Raw genomic sequence first — 18,168 nt, forward strand, 5'->3', positions numbered from 1 at the left:
CCCTAGTCGGCAGCTCACTGCAGATCCGAAGAACGTGTGAGGCGCGCTGGCCATATACTCTCAAGCAGCTAGCTACCTGCCTAGCTAAGTACGTTTTGGCCCGCCTATACGCAAACGGCGCATTCTATGCAACAATCCGCATACACTGCATGCACGAAAGCAGGGATCTCAAAGATGCGCGGCCAGGCAGCACACACCTTGCTGCTGCTGCTGCTGTCCCGCTGCCCGCGCATAATTCCCTTCTGCAATGCCCAACCCTCCTTTCACTGGTGCTGCTGCTGCTGCTGCTGCCGATGTTACGGTCATCTCCCTAATTTGTTGCAGCTAGACCGCAGAGACTGCGCAGCCCCGCTAGCCTCGTCAGTGAGACTGGCGGAGCCTTCGAGTGCGCATGCAGCAAATGAAGACGCATAGCGGAAGCTAAAGCTGCGGAGCTCTTCCGTGTCAGTGAGTGCACATAACTTGTTCCCTCCAGTGGTAGACTTGTGGGCTGGTGGCTAACTAGCCACGCCGTGCCTAGCTAGCTAGCAAAGAGACTGGCCGGCGAGCTGGCTGGGTAGCTAGTTTCCAGGACTTTTGGTGGTCGCAGCCATCTGCCTCTTCGCCTCTGTGAACGCCTCTATGGCCTTCTTGAGCTCCGGCTGCGGCACCAGCTGCTCACGGGTCAGCGGGGCCCTGAATGCAGCAAAAAGAGGCATCCAGCAAAAAAGTGTGTCTAGCTACAACGCAGCCTCCCATTTGGTTTGCTGACAAGCAAACTGTGGCTGTGTGTGCTGCTGCCTGCAGCCACGCAGAAGGCGTGTAGGACCTGACACGCGCAGCCCCCAGACACAAACAAGCCACGGAAGCAAATGCACCCACAGACGCCCACAGACGCACGGCTGCACCCCCTGCATGCATACAGCCTGCATGCGTAGGCGCATGTAGTCGCCCGTTTAGCTCCGAGAGCGCATGCACGTATGCATGCATGCACGCAAGATGCATGCATGCGCTAGCGTCCACCGCGGGGACCGTAGCTCCACACACCTGTTGAAAGGATCGGAGGGCTCCGACATGAGGTGCCGCTCGATGTTGCGCCTGTCAACGATGACTTTGCTTGAGGGCAGCAGCACGGGGTCTGTCATCAAGTCCGCCATAATGGGGTCTAGGAACTCGGGCTGCACGCAGACGGACAGAGGACCAGTACTTCCGCTGCTGTGCCTGTTGCAACAGCAGCTGCTGCAGCAACGACAAAAGAAAGCCACGAGGTCCGAAGATACGAAAGTATCTCGAGAACTGCTGCCGTGTCACTTGCAACCACTGTTGTTGTTGCCAGGAACAGTAACCGCCGCGGGAGCAGCAGTTGCAGCTGCAGCAGCAGTAACGGCAATAGCAGCAACAGCAATTCCAGCAGCAGGTACCGGCACGTCGTCGAGGTCGATATCCTTTCCTGCCTGCTCCATGTCGGCCAGCCGCTTCACCAAAGAATGAAACTCCTCCAGAAGGACCGAAGACATCAGACCCTCGCGGCGCGCAATGCGGCACTGCAGGAGAGGCAGCAGTTGCAGAAGGAGCAGCAACAGATGCAGCAGAGGCAGAAGCAGCAGACGCAGCAGTGCAGCGACAAGGGATGCTGCAGCATCGCTTCACCCCAGATTACCGGATAGGCAGACGGGTGAACGGCACACCCGCCAGCAACAGAGAAACGGTGCAGCGACATCTGCCAACTTTTGGGTTACTTTCGGTACGCTGCTGTTGCTGCTGACATCTTTTCTGCTGCTGCTTCTGCTGCTGCTTCTGCTGATGCTTACTGCTTTGGAGATATTCGTCTGTTTGTAGTATCGCCCGTCCCTCAAAATCTCCGCAATTATGACTTCCCCATTCGTCTTGTCAGCCTGAACTGCAGCAGCACAGCAGCAACAATTGCAGCAGCGACGCTCATATAAGCAGCAGCAGCAGCAACAGAGTAGCAGCAGGGAGGCCTTTAATCCTAGCACTGTAGTGGGCACAAGCAGCCACTGCCTCATCTGCATTCTGAGCCCCAACCCCTGCGCCCAAACCCTAGAGCACAAACCCCATTTCTTAGCCCCAAAACCGAAACCCTAATTCCCAGCTCTCGACTCTAAGCCCTCAGCCGCCTGCGCACGTAGGTACACATAAGCCTCCAAAACTGTAGACAGCCAGTCCTTGGGTCTGAAGCTGTAGGTCTCCATGGAGTTGACCTGAGGGCCGCACGCCGCCGGTGAAACTGGCGTGTAAGGTTTTTTAGCTCAGGCTTTGCGGATCTATATCGCCAGTCAAATGACTAGCTAGCTGGCTAGCTAACCACGGGATGGGGAGCAGCGCACCTTAAGCTGGAGGCACCTTGGCCCCACCAAGTGGTCTAGGCAGCAGTCCAGGGTGGTGACAGCCTGAGGCAAGACGCTGCTGCTGCTGCTGATGACAGCCCCGCAGTGCCTCGACAGCAACGTGAACAGGCCGCACGCGCTCTGGCCAAGGGAGCACAAGTCCCGCGCAGTAGTTTGCAGCCGCGCCCAGGGCTCTCTCTCCAGCGGCGACTGCCCCTCTAGGGATCCTGCCACTGCAGGCGCAGGAAAGGGGGGAGCCGGAGGCACAGCAAAAACAGGCAGAGATGAGAGGAGATGTCGAGCAAAAATGAATTGCAAGCGCTTTCACATGCAACCCTGTTCGTGCTGCTGCTTCACTACGAGGCAACCCTAATGCACTAACAGTGCAAACACTGAAAGCTGCTGAAAAGGGGGAAATTGAAGGAGGCAGGGGGCCAAACAGACACGACAGGCTGCAGCAGCTAGCAGGCGGCTCGCTGCTGCTGCGGGTCCCCAAACGGCCGCTGTTATCTCTGCAGCTCCGCAGGCATCCATCTACCCTTCTGGCAGCAAACTGTCACTTTGGGCTGCTGTTGCTGTGAGGCTTGGCCTGCGTCATTTGCTGCATCACTGGCCTATATCTTAGCTCTGCCCTGTTCGCCGGCCCTACCTTCGTCGACGTCGGACTCTTCCTCTTCCCCACCAGCAGCAGGGGCCCCCTGCGTCGCCCCAGCAGCTGCAGCAGCAGCGCCCGCAGCGCCAGCGCGGGCCCCAGTCTGGCCGGGCAGTGGGGCCTGGTCGTTATCTCGGCCTGCGCATGTACCACTGGGGTGTACGTACACCTCAGGACGGCGCAGGTATGACCGCGCACACGCAGCTGCAGCAGTCAGCACTTGCCAAGCGAATAAGAGGGTACAGAGCCCCAAGGTTATCAGTCGGGAGGAGGCGCTGTTAACGGGAAGGCGAAAGGCTCGTGGCCCCTTTAAGCGCATTTCGCCCGAACAGGAGAGCAGCATAGCAGCAAAAGATATATGTGGGGCAGGAAAAGAACAAAAAAGAAAGAAAAACAAGCGAGTATAAAACAGGGCACACACCTTCCAGCTGCCTGCGTCGTATCTCCACAAGAGCCTCCATCGCCTGGTCCACTAGGGCTGCGACGTCATTCAGCAGCAAGTGAATCAAATGCAAGAACTTCTGAAGGCAGCAGCAACAGCAGCAGCAGCGGCCACAGCACTCACGCTCAACAGCTGCAGCCTCTGCGTCATGCACAGCAATTGCATGCACGGACGCTAACCTTGCTGAGGCTGCTCTTGCCGCTGCTACTGCTGCTGCTGTTGCTGCTGCTGCTGCTACACGTCACTCAGAGGTATGCAAGCGCTACAGACACAAAAGAAAAATATTGGGAGTAAGCGGCAGCTGGAGACACAGAAAGCAGAGTAAGCGGAGAAGAGGCAAAGATACGCAGGGAGGCTGTGCATGCGAAGACAGCAGGGAGGCGTGAAAGATAAGAGCCAAGGCAACAGAGACAAAAGAAGATGAACTGAACACTGAACGGCCTACGCACGAAGCGAGGCGCAAGAAACGCCACAGCAGCAGTAGCAGCAGCTGCAGCAGCAGCAAAGACACAAGACATATGCGCACCTCGGGGTGAGCCTCAGCGAGGTCCTTCATGTTAGTCTTGTAGTCTTCGTTAGCTAGCAGGCGGCGCAGCATGTCCACAATAGGAATCCTGAAGTTAATTCTGTCGTAATAAGAGCCTGAAGCGGCAGCAGCGCAGCAGGCAGAAAGAAGCCAGTCTGGTGCATGTGCGGCGAGCTTTCACAGGGCCCCTTTAGGGGCCCCAAGGGCGTCATGAGGCCCCCAGAAAGCGGGCAAAGGATGCACAAGGGGCATTGAAGGGGCTCTGGCCTCCAGGATAGAGACAGAGCCGGCGGTGGGACACAGACGAAAAGAGCTTATTAGAGAGCGTCAGAGCTTTTAGACTTTGTCCTGGCAGACTGCATCAAATTCGCGGCGCCCTGAGCAGCAGCAAACGGGCGCTGGTATGGCCATTGCGAACCTCTTTCTGAGTCTATGAAGACCTCAAACAACGCGGGCAGCAGAAAGCGCTTCGCCACCGAAAGCGACTCCAACCGAGAGCGAAAGTCCTCTAGGAGAAACAGCCGATGCAAAGTGCGGCAGGCCCTGCGGCCGCACCCCCAGCAGTAGCAGCAGCGGCAGTAGCAGCAGCAGCATGAGAAAAAGAAGCTAGTGTGGCAGCAGCAAGGTGGGCGGCCGCCCCTGAACACGGGCAAGTAGAGCAGCAGGCCAGAGACAGCAGCACAATAGCTGCAGCGCAAGGACAGAAATGCAACAGCAGCGGAGTGGCCCCAGGGGTCCCCTGGAGAAGCAGCAGCTGCCGCACCCGTCGCAGCGTGTATGTACACTGCGGAAGAAGCCAGGAGAGCCCATGACAGCAATGCAGGTGGCAGTAACGAGCTCGGCGTCCATGCTGCTGCAGGGCGAGACTTCGCCGCCCTGCGCCCCCCGCAGACTGGAGTAGACAGCCTGCAGCTCCGCCATGTGCCGCATTGAGAGAAAGAGGTCTTCTATGATGCCGCTCGGGAGCACTGCAGAGCCACAGGAAGCCAACAGCACAGCGCACACACCCAACGCACACGCCCGTCAGCCTCGGCCCCCGCTGCTGCAGCTCGGGAGCTGGCTTTCTCCAGCCGCCGCAGCATTCCGCCTTTCCCAGTCGCCGTGTGACTACTGAGGGTGGGCAAGGCCCCAGCAAACTACTGGGCTGGTTGAGCCGCGATATATGCGCAAACTTGTGCGTCCGCGTAACGTTATATATGCATATGTGGACGAACGCTGCATGTGCATAGATACACTCTCGTATACACGCAAGTATACGCATGCGTATATGTGATCAAGCAACACGCGTCTATCTGTCCATACATATACACATAAGTAATACATATTTTATTACCCTCTCATGCATATATATATATATATATATATATATATATATTTCTTGTCCGTGCATGCATACATATATATATAAGTACACCACATGTGCATTTAACCTGTGAATGCAAACATGGACTACTAAACATATTTGAACAATACGTCAACAAATATATGCATGCATAGCATGCATACATATATTCGTAAAAAAACATCAGCGCGGTCTGTGCATGCCCGTACACCGCTCTAGTGCACATGCATCTATACATATATGCATATTATTTATACTATATAGATAGAACAGCCTGGACCTTCTCAAGCAGGCTCGTCAACAGATATGCGCACGTACGCACGACTATGCATGCGCGTATATGCTGTGGGCGACTAGCTCTATCTGCAGCTATGCCTCTAGTGCCTACGTGCCTCTGCACCCCTCTGTCTCAACTGACTGCAGTGAAGGCTTACGTGCAAATTGAGGGGGAGGCTGCGAGGGGTTTTCCGCGCCGCCGGGGGGAAGCTGCGAAAACAGCCGCATCTCCAGGCGGCGGTGGCTGCAGTGCAGCAGCAGCGGCAGCCGGAAGGTAAGCAGCAGCAAAAGGGGGAAGACGAAAAGACGAGCGCGGAGACGGAGAAAGAGTTAAGGGAGAAAAGGAAAATAAATGGCCAAAGGAAGAAGAGGAGAAAAATAAAAGCCCCGAGAAAGAAAGAGCAACAGCAACGCGGAGGCAGACAGGAAAAGCAAAGGAGTCCCAAGAGATAAGTGTAGCAATGATCAAAGAAGCAGCAAAGACCCAATAACGCCAGTAATACCTGAGTCAGCAGCGCCGCATAGCGCCACTTCTGGCTCGTCAATAGAGCGACAGCTTTGGGGTCCTCTTTGCCGTCTGGGGCGTAGGTGTACATACACCCCAGCAGCCACGAACAGAAAAGGTGTGCGAAGTGCCAGTATAAACTGCACAGGCGAGGGTGCAGCAGGATCTGCAGCAGCAGCACCAGCGGAAGCCGGCAAAAATGATGCAGAACGTAGCAGCAGCCAGCAGCGGGACGGCCGCCGCCAGCCCCAGGCCCAGCAAACGCATGCATCCAGGAGATAAAAGGAAAAACAAGCACACAGTCAAGCAGAGAAAAGAGGCCAGTAAGGACACAAAATGAATGCACAAGAGGTCTGGGGACTCAGACGGAGGAGGGGCAGAAGCTGCACACGCAGCAACAGAAGACAAAGCCCAATACCCACCACACGCCAGCCAAGGACTTCTGCTATAATGTGTTTCGCCTCTGTTGAATTTTGCTGCATGCCCTCGTCGTGCCGCCGCTGAAAGTGGTCCATCCAACGCATGCACTCGTTGGCGCAGGGGCTGCGGCAGTAAGCACATACGCAGACCCTTGGACTGCTGCTGCTGCTGCTGCTGGCACCCCTGCTGCTGCTGCTGCTGCTGGCACTCCCGCTGCTGCTGCTGATGGCACTCTTGCTGATGCTGGCACTGCTGCTGATGCGACACGAGGTCGGAGCGGCTACAGACTGCCGCCACGAGGGCGGAGTTAAACAGGACAGTAGCGGCAAATCAAGAGTCAGGGGAAGCAGCAGCGCCATGCGGCAAACAACAGCAGCAAACAAGGTTATGGCAGCAGCGGCGAAGGCTTCAGTAATGGCAGGCATAGCAGCAGCAAAAGCAGCAGCAGCAAGCCGGGCAGAAGCAGTAGAATTGGAAGGACCATTAGGCAGCCCAGCTCACTTGAAGCAAAGCCTAACAGCCCTGATTGTGAGCCAGAAGACCTCGGCGGTGAATTTCGAATTGGCGTCATCAGCAGCAATTGTCTGATAGAAAGCCTTAGCTGCTGCTGCTGCCTCGCCCTCCCCCAGAAGCGCCTCGCGGCGCAGCGGCCCCGCCACCGCCAGCCGCAGGGCGTCGCTGGGGGGACCGCAGGTGGCGTAGAAGGGCGACAGCTCGCAGCTGCAGGCAGCAGCAGCACGCGGCGCGCAGCCGCAGCAATGCAGGTACGCTGAGGCCGGGCAAAAGGTGCAAAGAAGCAGTAGCAGCAACAGCAGCAACAGCAGCAGCAGCAACAGCAACAGCAGCAACAGCAGCGGCAGCAACTGCAGCTACTGCGGCTGCTGCGACACCAAGTGAAGCTTCCTTGGTTGCGCTTGGGCGGCTCGAGAGGCTTTTGAGGCTTCCGCAGCAGACATACATCTTCTCATATTTTATCGGGTCGACGAGCAGCAGCAGCGCGTGGAACACATTTATACAGAATCCAAACGTGTTTTGGCCTTGCGCCTCTGTAAGGGCAGCGACAGCAACAATAGCAGCAACAGCAGCACCAGCAGACCATGAAGCACACGGGTGTCGCCAAGGACCATGCAGCTCACACAAAATAACACCCACACGGCTGGTGGAGCTTCATGAGGAGGAGGCAGCAGCAGCACAAGGAGCTTAGAACAGCAGCCTTCGCAGGAGCAGTGGGCGTGCAGCGGCAGCAGCACAAGAGCGCAAGACAGCAGCAGCTGCTGCTGCATACTTATGAGGAAGGAATGGAGGGGGTCTGCTGACTCCGGAGTTTGCTGTTGCAGCAGCATGTGAGCGTGAGCTGCCTTGGCCCGGCCCTCATTGGAAGTCAAGACAGCAGCAAACCACAGAAGTACACGCTGCCTCTCTGCCTTCCCTGCGCGGCAGAGATTCTTCAGAATCTGCGGCAGCAGCAGCAGCAGCAAAGCGCATGCAGCGACAGCGTAAGGAGCCACAAACAGACACGCAAGCAGCAGTACCCCCACTAAGCTACTGCAGCAGCCTCTAACGGGAACCCTTGCAACAGCACAGCAGCACACAAAGCGAAGCACCCGAGCCGCTTGTTTGCATATGGTGCAGCAGCAACTAAAGAAGCAGCACAGCAATAACGGCAAGGCACAGTAAGGCTAGCTAGCTACAACGTCCGTCTACGCAGTGACGACAACTGCCGCGTTAATGGCAGCCGCGGTGCCAGAACTGGCCCCCTTAGCAGCAGCATCAGCAGCTTCAGAGTATATCACAACACAGAAGATGGCAGCAGCAGCAGCAGCAGCCGCCACCTGGTTGTCAATGTCCATGAGATTCTGTATGTCGTGTCTCATGCCCTGAATTGTGTTCTGCAGGTACGTCGGTGCCAAGGCGGCGCTGCCCGCAAACGCACGCTGCACGCTGCTCTGCTGGCCTTTCTGAGCACAAAACCTAAACCCTAAACCCTAAACCCTAAACCCTGCAGCCTAAGACGTCACTTCTGTGGCCGTCTGCTGAATTCTCCACGCGAGCATTTTCCGAAACTCAGCTCGAAGTCACTATGGCATCACACACTTCACGTCCAGAGTCCTACACCCCTCGTCAATCGTAAACCCTAAACCCTAAACCCTAAACCCTAAACCCTAAACCCCTAGCCACGCAGCCCCGAAACCCCACGGGCAATGCTTACGGGCAGGACTGGCCCGTCTAGAGGGGTGAAGGAGAGTAGCCTGCCCAGCAGCGAATTCTCTTGCAAGAAGAAGCCGGGCTGAGAGGCCGGCAGTGGGGGCAAAAAAGGCGGAGAGAAGCAGGCCCGGTTGGCAATAACTGCAGCTGCAGCAGCAAGACAATGCGAAGCAAAGAGAGCGGTCAGTGCAACGGTAGCAGCAGCACAACCACGCAGCAGCAACGGCAGCAGCAGCAACGGCAGCAGCAGTAGCAGCAGCAGCAACTTGGTCAGACGTTGCAGTGACCAGAAGCAGTAGCAACATCCTCAGCAAGGAAAATCGGCAGCAGCAGCAGCAGCAGCAGCAGCATTGCTGTACCGATTGGTTTAAATGAGGAAAGAAAGCGGATGGCTCCGACAGCGGGCGCTTTGTAGTCTCCTACCTAAGAAGCAAACAGCAGCAGCACGCAATAGACCCATTCCATCACTGCACTTCTGGCTGCAGCTGCTGCAGCCGCGCGGTTCGTGCCGCTGCTGCTGCATTCGCAGCAGCAGCAACGACAGCAACAGCAGCTGCAGCATCCCCTGCTCTGCCTCAGGTGCCTCTTTCCCTATGTCCGGACTGCAGCTGTGCCTTCCCCTGCCACAAGCACTAACAGCCGCGCGGTTCCCGCTGTTGCTACTGCAGCAGCAGCAGCAGCAGCAGCGGCTGTTTCTGTCTCCCTCACCGCCCGGCCCGTGAGCGCAGCAAAAAAGCCGTCCACTGCGGGGCCAAAAGCAGCAGCAAGAGCTTCTTCTGCTGCTGGCGTCTCCTGGAGCCCTGCAATGAGTTTGTTCATAAACACTGTGGAGGCGCCGCCCTCTAAGAACTCCCTGAACTGTACAGACACCTGAACGCAGCAGCAGCAACAGCAGCAGCAGCAGCTTGTCCAGCGAGGCTTGGCAACTACAGCAGCACAAGGGAAGCTGACAGTGTCGTCCGGAATAAGCCTGCAGCAGCAAAAGCAGCAGCGGCAACAGCAGCAGGATAAACAGCAGGGCATTTTCTCACTGCAGCCACCGGCGGTGGCTCTTCTAGTTCAAAAAGCTCCAAGCACGTAAGCAGCAAAACGGCGTTGCTGACAAGCTGCTCCTGAACTGTTGCTGTTGCAGCGACCCGCCTGTCGGCTGGCAAATACCTGAAGTAGCAACAACAACAGCAGCGGCAGCAGCAACAGCATATGGCTGGACAAAGACGGAGCAGCAGCAAGCCCAAGTGCATCCACGCCGCCAGCAGGGACTCCACCAGCAGCCAAGGTCGCCTTCCTCTACCGGTGGCAGCAGCAGCAGCAAAAACAGCAGCAGCAGCAGCAGCGGACGTACTTGATGTACGTATCGCCTGAAAGTCTGTGGAAGGCCTCTGCATTTGCTCTGAAGACATTTTGACTTTTGCTTCGCCACAGAAGCTGCGTCTGTTCTATGAGGATCTCCTGGACCACGTCGACGCGCAGCCTGCGACGCCGCAAACCCAAACCCTAAACCCTAAACCCTAAACCCTAAACCCTAAACCCAAGTTCCCGGCTCAGCGCGAAGGGCGGGCGCTCGACCCGCAGCCGGCCGTCAGAGCTTTCTGAAAGGGTGCGGCAGCAAAAGCTGCGCTGCTGCTGCTGCTGCTGCAGAGAGTCACTGCGCTGAAGATGCTGCTGCTGCTGCTGCTCCTGCCGCGTCCGCGTACCTCGGTTCCAAGCCCTCCCTAACGCACTCCTCCGCCAGCTTGGGAAGGTACAGACAGTTGGGGAAGACGCCGCCGTCCGCGCGCACCCGCAGTGACGCCTGCAGGAAGCGGTCTTCCTTGATCTCGCGCTGCTCCTCTGGACTCTTAGCTGGCCGGGTCCCGGCTGCTCCTGCTGCTGCTGTTGCTGCTGTTGCTGCTGTTGCTGCTGTTGCTGCCGCAGGCGCTTTGGGAGCTTCTTCTGCAGTGGCAGGAGCCCCTGCTGCTGCTGCAGGCTCCCCAGGGGGAGCTGCAGACGCACCAGAACCGGCATCGGGGGGGAACACAGCCCCCGTGGCTTGGGGCGATTCCATGCCCGCCAGGCGCCCTTATCTGGAAGCTGAAGACCTAAAACACTATGTTCGCTTTGGAGATGCCGAAATCTGCTGTTGCTGCTGCTTGGTCTGCTGCACGGCTGCCGCAGCTGCTGCCTGCTCTCGGCAAACCGGGCAGAGAACGAGGCTGCTGGAAAGTCTAGCGTGACCACTGGTCCGATCAAGCGCCAGATTTAAGCGTCCATGAAGTCTTCTAGTTGAGATATAAGGGGAACTACCCCTCTAGGCTATGTATAGCTCAGCTGGTCTGGCTGCTCCGTATTTGACCGCCTGCTGCTGCTGCCAAATAACCGGAAGATGTGGAAGCCATTGGCCTCTTTTTGGAGGACTTTTTGGTCCAAGCAACTCAAAGGATAAGGGAAAGTGGCATGTAGAACCGTAAGAAATACGTAGCGGATGCTGTCGCCCGCAGCTCCCTAGGCCGCTCTACCGCGACCAGCGCATGCGACGGAAGTGCCCAAGCAGTGTTTTTTCTTTGTTTTTCACACATCGTTTTGATTTTGCAGGAGTTTTCGATAATTAGTGTAAGTATTTCGGCGCCAATGTTACAGGTATGTGGGGTTGGGATGCAGGTTCACGGCGGGTGTTGTCGCCGGTAGCCTTACAACACCGTAAGGAGGTCGGTTACGTTGCCGCTCCGAGAAATATGAAACTTTCCCCCAGTAAACCAGTTTAGTTCGTTTCAAGGGCATAAAGACATGCAGTTGGTGGCGAGAGATGAGGCAGTCCGCTGTTCTACGCGCCGGGGGACCTCCCTCTGTTACAGGTCACCACCTACAGGCAACGTAAACGGCAGCACCGCACGAGTTGATGCACTACTCTGTGTTATTTTCTTACAAAGTTAATTGCCAGACGGGCTCTGGCCAGCCTGTGGAGCAGAACCACCTCCTAAGGCCTGCCAGAGTCGTTGTGGGGCAATTGCTTAGGCGCAGCTTTGCGACGCTGCAGGTGCAGCGGCACCCCAGAGAACTACGGAAAATCCTTACTTAAGAAGGCCTAGCTTTTCGGTGCAGTAACTTCAACTTGGAAGGTGCCCCCCTCCCCGAGGCGCCATGCAGCCACCTCAATCTCAACCAGGCCTATTCAACGGAGCAGCACACTATCAAATAATGTTTTAAAATTAAATATGCAAATGACTAAAACAAAAAATTGAGACTTGCGGAGGAAAAAAGAAAGTTGCATTTCCGCAGGTTTCACATTCTGGCTGCACTAGAGGTAGAACGACAATTGAATATAAGGCTTTGAGTACGGCTTTTGAACGAAGACCGAAGTAATTAAGAGTAAACATCGAAAGTCCTGCGCAACTAGAGTGTGAGGTATAGCCATGAGAAAACTGCACAGGCCAGCACTGCTTTACGGAGAGTCCCCTGCTACTCCTGGAGTTGCGTTCCCTCTGGAACACTGTCCAAATTTTTCTCATCTCTAATTTGTTTCATTCAACTTCGGGTTTTCTGTAAGCCTTGAGGTCGCGCTTGTGGAGTCTTGATCTTCGCTCACAGGTGTCACGAACTCATCCCAATGCTAAAGACAAAGCGCTAGCCTAGCACTCTTGTTGCTGGGGCCAGCTACACATGCAACTATCAAATCTAATTATCGTGAAGATAGCAAATTGAGGCGGGAATCATTTGACGGGGCTACTCGCACGGGAAATTCAGATTTCAAGAGTGAAGTCAAGCTTGCAGACGGGCATGGTTCATGGAGTTATGACCAGGCACAAAGGAAGCGGAATAAGAACGGCATTTGGAAGGATATTGATAATAACAATGATAATAATAATGATAGTGGTAATAGTGGTCATAGTAATGATGCATTTCAGTTTTCCTGAACGGAGTCTGTCTGCACTCCAGAATTGCACCTGGGCTACAGCGAACACCAGGAAATGGCCCGTCCTAGCACACAGCAGCAGCAGCGAAAGTAGCAGCAGCAGCAGCAGTAGCTGTAGCTCGGAGGTAAAGTCCTTCAAGCCCACAAGACACAGGGTCACGGCGCTCCCCTGCAGAGGCTGCAGGAAGCGCCCAGGGAGAAGACAACAGCTTCGATAAAAAAGCTCAGCTGGATCTCAAATGGCAGATAATTATATACAGAAGAAGCCCGCTTGGCAACGATAGCTCTAGGGGCCCCCTCCAGGTGGAAAGGGGCCTGCGGGGAAACGCCTGGAATTAGATATTTTCTGCTTTCTTTCAAACTCATGCGAGTCTGCTGACTCCTCTGTAGTAGCCTTTAATGCGCAGCGTAGGCCTTTGCTGCAGCTTTGGCCTAAGAGCCGCGCCCCACATTGCAGTAGCTACGAATATGCAGCTACAGAGGCGGTTACCGACTCTCTTGCTGACTCAATCTGCGAAGAGAGCGCACATCTCACTACATATGCAGCTTCTATAACTCAAAAATCAATGATTTCATTGCATGGGAAACCCCAAAAGGTTATTCAAGCTTAGCGTCCCACAGCTCTACCCGCGAAGTCCTTCCCAGCCCCAAGCAGTAGTACCCATTGCTCGTGATCACTGTGTAAACCCATTTCACTGCAGCAGCCGCTGATGGCCTCAATTTGGCTGTAATTTGCATTAATTTGCATTTCTGACGCGGGTAAAGATCTTCCTTCTTAAACTCCACTCGCGCCGTGTAGCAGGGCGCTGCGGCGGCCGTCAGTCTTTACGTAGCCAGCGGCACTCAAAGATTGCATCGGCATTAACAAGGGAATTCACAGGGCCGTAGCCCTATTTAGTGGGCGGCGTGAGGTTTCTAGGTGCAGCAGCAGCTGCAGCAGCAGTAGATTGGACCTCCGAGCCGGCGCTTCGAGCCATGACAGACGACGAGCAGCAGCAGCAGCAGCAGCTTGCAGCCCTGCAGCTGGGGCTGCAGCAGGTACCTCAGCTCGCAGTTTCTGCTTCCACTTGCTTTTGCGAGCCTCCTGCGCAGCTGTTGCAGCAGCTGAAGCCGCTGCAGCTACTGCAGGGGTTGCCCCTTCTGCTGCTGCTGGCACTGGCCTAGATCGTGGTACAGAGCCCTGCCAGTTTGTGGCCATGCATGCAGACAGTTCTGCTGCTGCTCATTTTGTCCCTGCAGGCGCTGGAGGCCCAGAGCATGCTGGCTTCATTAACTTCGCGGTGCTTCACGAAATGCGTAGACAAGCCCGGTGAGCGTGGCAGCCGAGGTGTATGTACACTTCAGCAGCTCTTTAGCATCACCATAGCCCTGCTGCTGCACACGCTTCATTGCCTTGAGGCCCTCACACACGAATCGTGGGGCCCTCTCGCAGCCGATTTCACATTCCAGATTATTTAATATCACATTATTATCTATTTAGATATATTACAGCTATTTGGACACTATTTTGTTACTTGACGCGTCAAATGCTGCCCTGCTGCTGCTCCTGCAGGCCGGTCGCTGTCCAGCAGCCAGCAGCAGTGCATCTGGCAGTGTGCTCAGAGGTGGAATGAAGTGCAGCACTTTGTGGGGATGCGCAGCAGAGCTCTGTTGCAGCAGCAGGGCGCTGGGGGCCTCATGGGCGCTGCTGGCAGTGGGGGGAACCTTTCAGGCGACAGCCTACTAAATTGAATTCAGCAGCAGCAGCAGCTTCAGCAGCAGTAGCAGCAGCTTGGTAGCTAGCCACTGCAAGAAGGTGCGCGCGTGCTTGCGGTTTCCTTATCTGCTTCATCTGGGATTTAGAAGTCTTTAGCCGGCTCTGTGCTCGTTCGTAGACAACTTGCACGCGGTGTACGTACACTCCGACGTTTTCTTGGAGGAAACTTTGCTGCTGCTCAGAGCCGTCTGCCGGGTCCCTGCTGCCGCTCTTTGGAGCAGCGCAGCTGCACAGCCCCTGCGGTATTCCGGGGGCATTCAGTGGCTCTTGCCGCCTTTGCTGCGCCAAAAGCCTCAGCCTTTCACAAGAGTTCATCCTCGAGCAGCAGCGGATCCTCCCCAGGCAGGGGGGCCCCGCCGCAAGCGTCCACGTTTTCCTGCCCTTCCGTATGGCAGGGATGGCGCTGGGCAGGCGCGGCTTGCGGTAAAAGGCTATGGGTTTGCTGCTCACGTGCAGCAGCACAGGGTGTGGGCTCCGAGGGCCCCTGGGGCCCAGGGGGCCCCAGAGGCTGTTGGGGCCCCTGGGGCCCCTGGCCCGCTGAAGCGGGACTGCTAGAGGACTGCGCTGCTCCTGGACGCGTCCGCAGTTCGCACGTTTCGCTGGCTGTTGCCAAGCTAAACTTGTTGCTGCCGCTGCTGTCTTCTAGTTTTGCTGTTTTGTTGCTGCTGCTGCTGTCTGAAGCGACGCTGCAGCAGTCGTCTGAAGAGTCGCTTTCGTCTATCTGCACTTGTAACCGCGTGACGAGTTCCTCTTTATTAACCGTTGCTGCTGCATCTGCTGCTGCATCTGCTGCTTCGTCTTCTGCTGCTGCAAGTTCTGCTGCGGCCGTCTCTGCTGCAGCAGCAGCAGCAGGACAAATGCATGCGAGAGCTGTTTCGGCTGCAGCGTCCACAAGTAGACAGACTGTCAGCAAGAACGCAGCAGGCCTCGCAGCTATGTCTTTGAGTTGCTGCTGGGCCTCCTCTGGAGTTCCTGAGGCCACTGGGTCCGGCTGTTGCTGCTGCTGCTGCTCCTGCAGCTGGTGCAGCGCCTTCCGGGCCTCCTCGCAGCTGCTGTAGGTGGACACCAGTGCAAAGGCAGCACTAGATCGCAGCCGTAACGGGAACGCAAGGCTGCAGCCCTTGAGGGGCCTGAGGCAGCAGCGCCGCAGCACAGCAAGAGCCTGGGCTATTTGCCTCACTTTCGTTTTGGGGGAACCTCCAGCAAGCCGGGCCCCACACTTACCCAGTGCTGCTCCTTGAAATGCCCCAGAGGGCCCCACGCAGCGGCGACACCACGAGCTCGAGGTCACTAATCTTCAGGCCGTAGGTACACTTAAATTCCCATGCCAGGCTATCTTCTCTGCAGCTGCACCGCCGCCTGGGCGCCCTGCAGCGAGAGCAAAGAGCTGCTGCTGCTGCTGCCTGAACAGCAGCGGCAGTGCGCGGCAGCACCAGCTGCAGTACGTATACCCGGCCTTGCAGCGCCTGCAGGGCTGGTGAAACGCACAGAAGACTAAGAAGCAGTTAATGCAACGCAGGCAAAGTCCAGCAGCACATGAGGCGGGCAGCTGCGGACTGCAGCAGCAGCAGAGAGCGCACAAGCTGTAGACGCACCTTACCTGGGTTGTTACTGCAAGCATCAGCCTGCTGCGGCGCGCAGCAGTTCCGGCTGCGCCCTCCTGCCGAAGAAGAAGTCATAAGGAAAGCTTTCTTGAGGCCGCGTTGTTTGCCTCTCTCAAGTCCAGCGAAGGCAGGGCCAGGGGACTGTAGAGATGCTGCTTGGACGGCCCCAACAGGGATAAGCCGGTCGATACCGCAGTCGCTGCTGTCGCTGCCGCTGCTGCTGCTGCTGTTGTTGCTGCGAGCCCAGCTAGCTATCCAGGGGGACCCTCGCAAGCCTTGCGCACTTGCTTTCTGGGAGAGCTTCGGCTGCTTTTCTGAGTGACCCTCTGAAAGATGGGCAAAAAAGGCCGCTGCGTCTTGGGGCGTCGCGAAGTTTGCGTCCCACACCAAATGCTCCGACAGGCTTTCGCATTTCGATCGATCCACGGCTGCTGCTTCTGCTGGCGCTCCTGCTGCAGCTGGTTCTGCTGCTGCAGCTGGTGCTGCTGCTGCACTTGGGTGCAGCAGCTCAATTTGGGCCTCTCGTGTCACCCTGATGTGCTGCATGGGCGGTGGAAGCGTCCCTGCGGGCCAGCAGACAGCACAACTTGTCTTGAGGGGGCCATAACATTGGGGGTGCTTCTTAAGAAAGTCGTATGCTTCAGTAACGGGAGAGGCTAAGGGCCTAGAGGCGGGGGTGTACACACCCTTGTAAGTGAGTTTGGGGAAAGAAACCCCCTGCTGGAGCTCGAGTTGGTGCTTGCGCGCCACCCCTGCGCACGTGAACTGCGTGAGAATGTCCCGAGCCTCTCGGTCTGTTGCGCAGCGCTGCAGCGTCTCTGCAGCAGAGCAGCAGAGGCGGACTGCGCTGCAGCAGCGTATTGAGACGCGGAGCAAACTGCGCTGCAGCAGCGGGAGGTGAGACAGGCACTGCTGAAGGCGCAGCAGCACTAACTGGTTCTTGAAAGCAGTGCTACGGGAAGAAACGGCCAGGAGCAGAAGCAGCAGCACATATGTTACGAAGACTGATACAAAATTTAATACTTTAGAACACCTCAGATGCAAGACAGCATGCGGCACTTGCCTTCACTGAAGACGACGTCGCAGGAAAGGGAAGCAGCGCCTTGCTTGTCAACTGTCTGTACACCTGAGCCCCTCGAAAACAGATGACCAAACACCCCTTCAGCTGCGCTTCTTGACATGAGCCTAAGCCAGTGCATTTTTGCAAAGAATAACTCAGCGCTGCCTGCGCTACTGTGCTGCTGCCTAGCTACAAACTGATGCTGTGAGCACGCGCACAGGGGCCTATGCTCATGGGGATTCGGATGCCGCCTTGGGAGCCCTGCCCCTCTTCGGCCAACAATTCTTTGTAGTGCCAAGGGTCTACTTGTTCGTGGCTGCAGATGTTCAGAAACAGTTTCGTTCCCCCCTTAATCCGCGTCTTGATTACGAACTGGGGCTTCGGCCGTATCCAGGCCGCTGCCCCCCGTAGCTGCTTGAGGGAGTCTAGTCCAACGCCAGGCAATCCTGCGCTCAGGCTAGCAGTGGTATTCAGCAGTTCATCTTCCCGGCGGGTCCCAAGGGCCCCTAGAGCTCCCCCTCCCCCGCTTCCCAGCATGCCGGTGCCCTCAGGGACCCCGGAAGTTCCTGGAGAAGCCCCTAGGGGCCCCTCCGACTGGAGAACAAGGTCGCGGGCGCTAAGTGCAGACTCCCACATTGTTGCCCTGAGGTTCTTTCGGCCTAAGTACGGCGATTCAGTGACCTACGGCCTCATATAAACTGAGGCTGACTGCTTGTGCGTGTTTCTGGATCTGTCCCAGCTAGCAGTTACATCTAAATATAATTCGGGCTAATGTCACCAATGCCCCGCATGCAGCTGCAGAACGGAGGTGTTACAGCAGCACTATTCTTGCCGCAGCACCACTGAAGGAGGGGGTACTGCAGGGGGAAGGAATAGCCGGACCTACACTCCGCCGCAAATTAAACGAGACTTAAGTGAACGGGCAGGTGCCTAAACGGGCAGTAAAGTAACGCCAAGCCGCACAAGCACTGCTTATTAGCCTCCGACCCGCTCGGACATCGCAATGTCTCGCCTCCGCTGCAGGTGAAAACGCGAGCTTTTTCGCTATCACCTGCTCCACCGCAGAGGAAAAATCTACTTTCTAGGCAAAATTTGAATTCCTAAGAAGGTAATGGCCCCTGTGGCTCCCCAGGGGCCCCCACTGCATGCAGTCCCCAGGGAATC

At 56.5% G+C, this 18,168-nt stretch overlaps 3 protein-coding genes across 3 annotated transcripts; 1 reads left to right on the plus strand and 2 right to left on the minus strand.

The window, feature by feature from the left end:
* Positions 1–560: 560 nt before the first annotated feature.
* On the minus strand, positions 561–10,739 carry ETH_00009055 (ubiquitin conjugation factor, putative; the record flags this gene model as incomplete). The annotated part of the gene is made up of 24 exons (XM_013378368.1): positions 561–675; positions 1,027–1,157; positions 1,401–1,523; positions 1,791–1,879; positions 2,126–2,201; positions 2,328–2,560; positions 2,977–3,117; positions 3,401–3,500; positions 3,948–4,063; positions 4,366–4,490; positions 4,711–4,915; positions 5,724–5,775; positions 6,069–6,236; positions 6,493–6,613; positions 6,992–7,210; positions 7,449–7,536; positions 7,776–7,944; positions 8,323–8,448; positions 8,700–8,842; positions 9,055–9,118; positions 9,404–9,565; positions 9,727–9,853; positions 10,038–10,166; positions 10,390–10,739. The coding sequence occupies 24 exons, from the start codon at positions 10,737–10,739 to the stop codon at positions 561–563; spliced, it is 3,372 nt and encodes a 1,123-aa protein (XP_013233822.1).
* Positions 10,740–13,559: 2,820 nt separating this feature from the next.
* On the plus strand, positions 13,560–14,315 carry ETH_00009060 (tim10/DDP zinc finger domain-containing protein, putative; the record flags this gene model as incomplete). The annotated part of the gene is made up of 3 exons (XM_013378369.1): positions 13,560–13,622; positions 13,824–13,893; positions 14,137–14,315. The coding sequence occupies 3 exons, from the start codon at positions 13,560–13,562 to the stop codon at positions 14,313–14,315; spliced, it is 312 nt and encodes a 103-aa protein (XP_013233823.1).
* Positions 14,316–14,641: 326 nt separating this feature from the next.
* ETH_00009065 (uncharacterized protein) lies at positions 14,642–17,640 on the minus strand (the record flags this gene model as incomplete). Its single annotated transcript, XM_013378370.1, has 4 exons — positions 14,642–15,470; positions 15,565–15,743; positions 15,936–16,762; positions 17,217–17,640. The coding sequence occupies 4 exons, from the start codon at positions 17,638–17,640 to the stop codon at positions 14,642–14,644; spliced, it is 2,259 nt and encodes a 752-aa protein (XP_013233824.1).
* Between the last annotated feature and the right edge of the window lie 528 nt (positions 17,641–18,168).

This window comes from Eimeria tenella, genomic scaffold, assembly GCF_000499545.2.
Source record: "Eimeria tenella Houghton genomic scaffold, Eth_scaff81, whole genome shotgun sequence".
In the NCBI taxonomy this organism is placed as follows: domain Eukaryota; phylum Apicomplexa; class Conoidasida; order Eucoccidiorida; family Eimeriidae; genus Eimeria; species Eimeria tenella.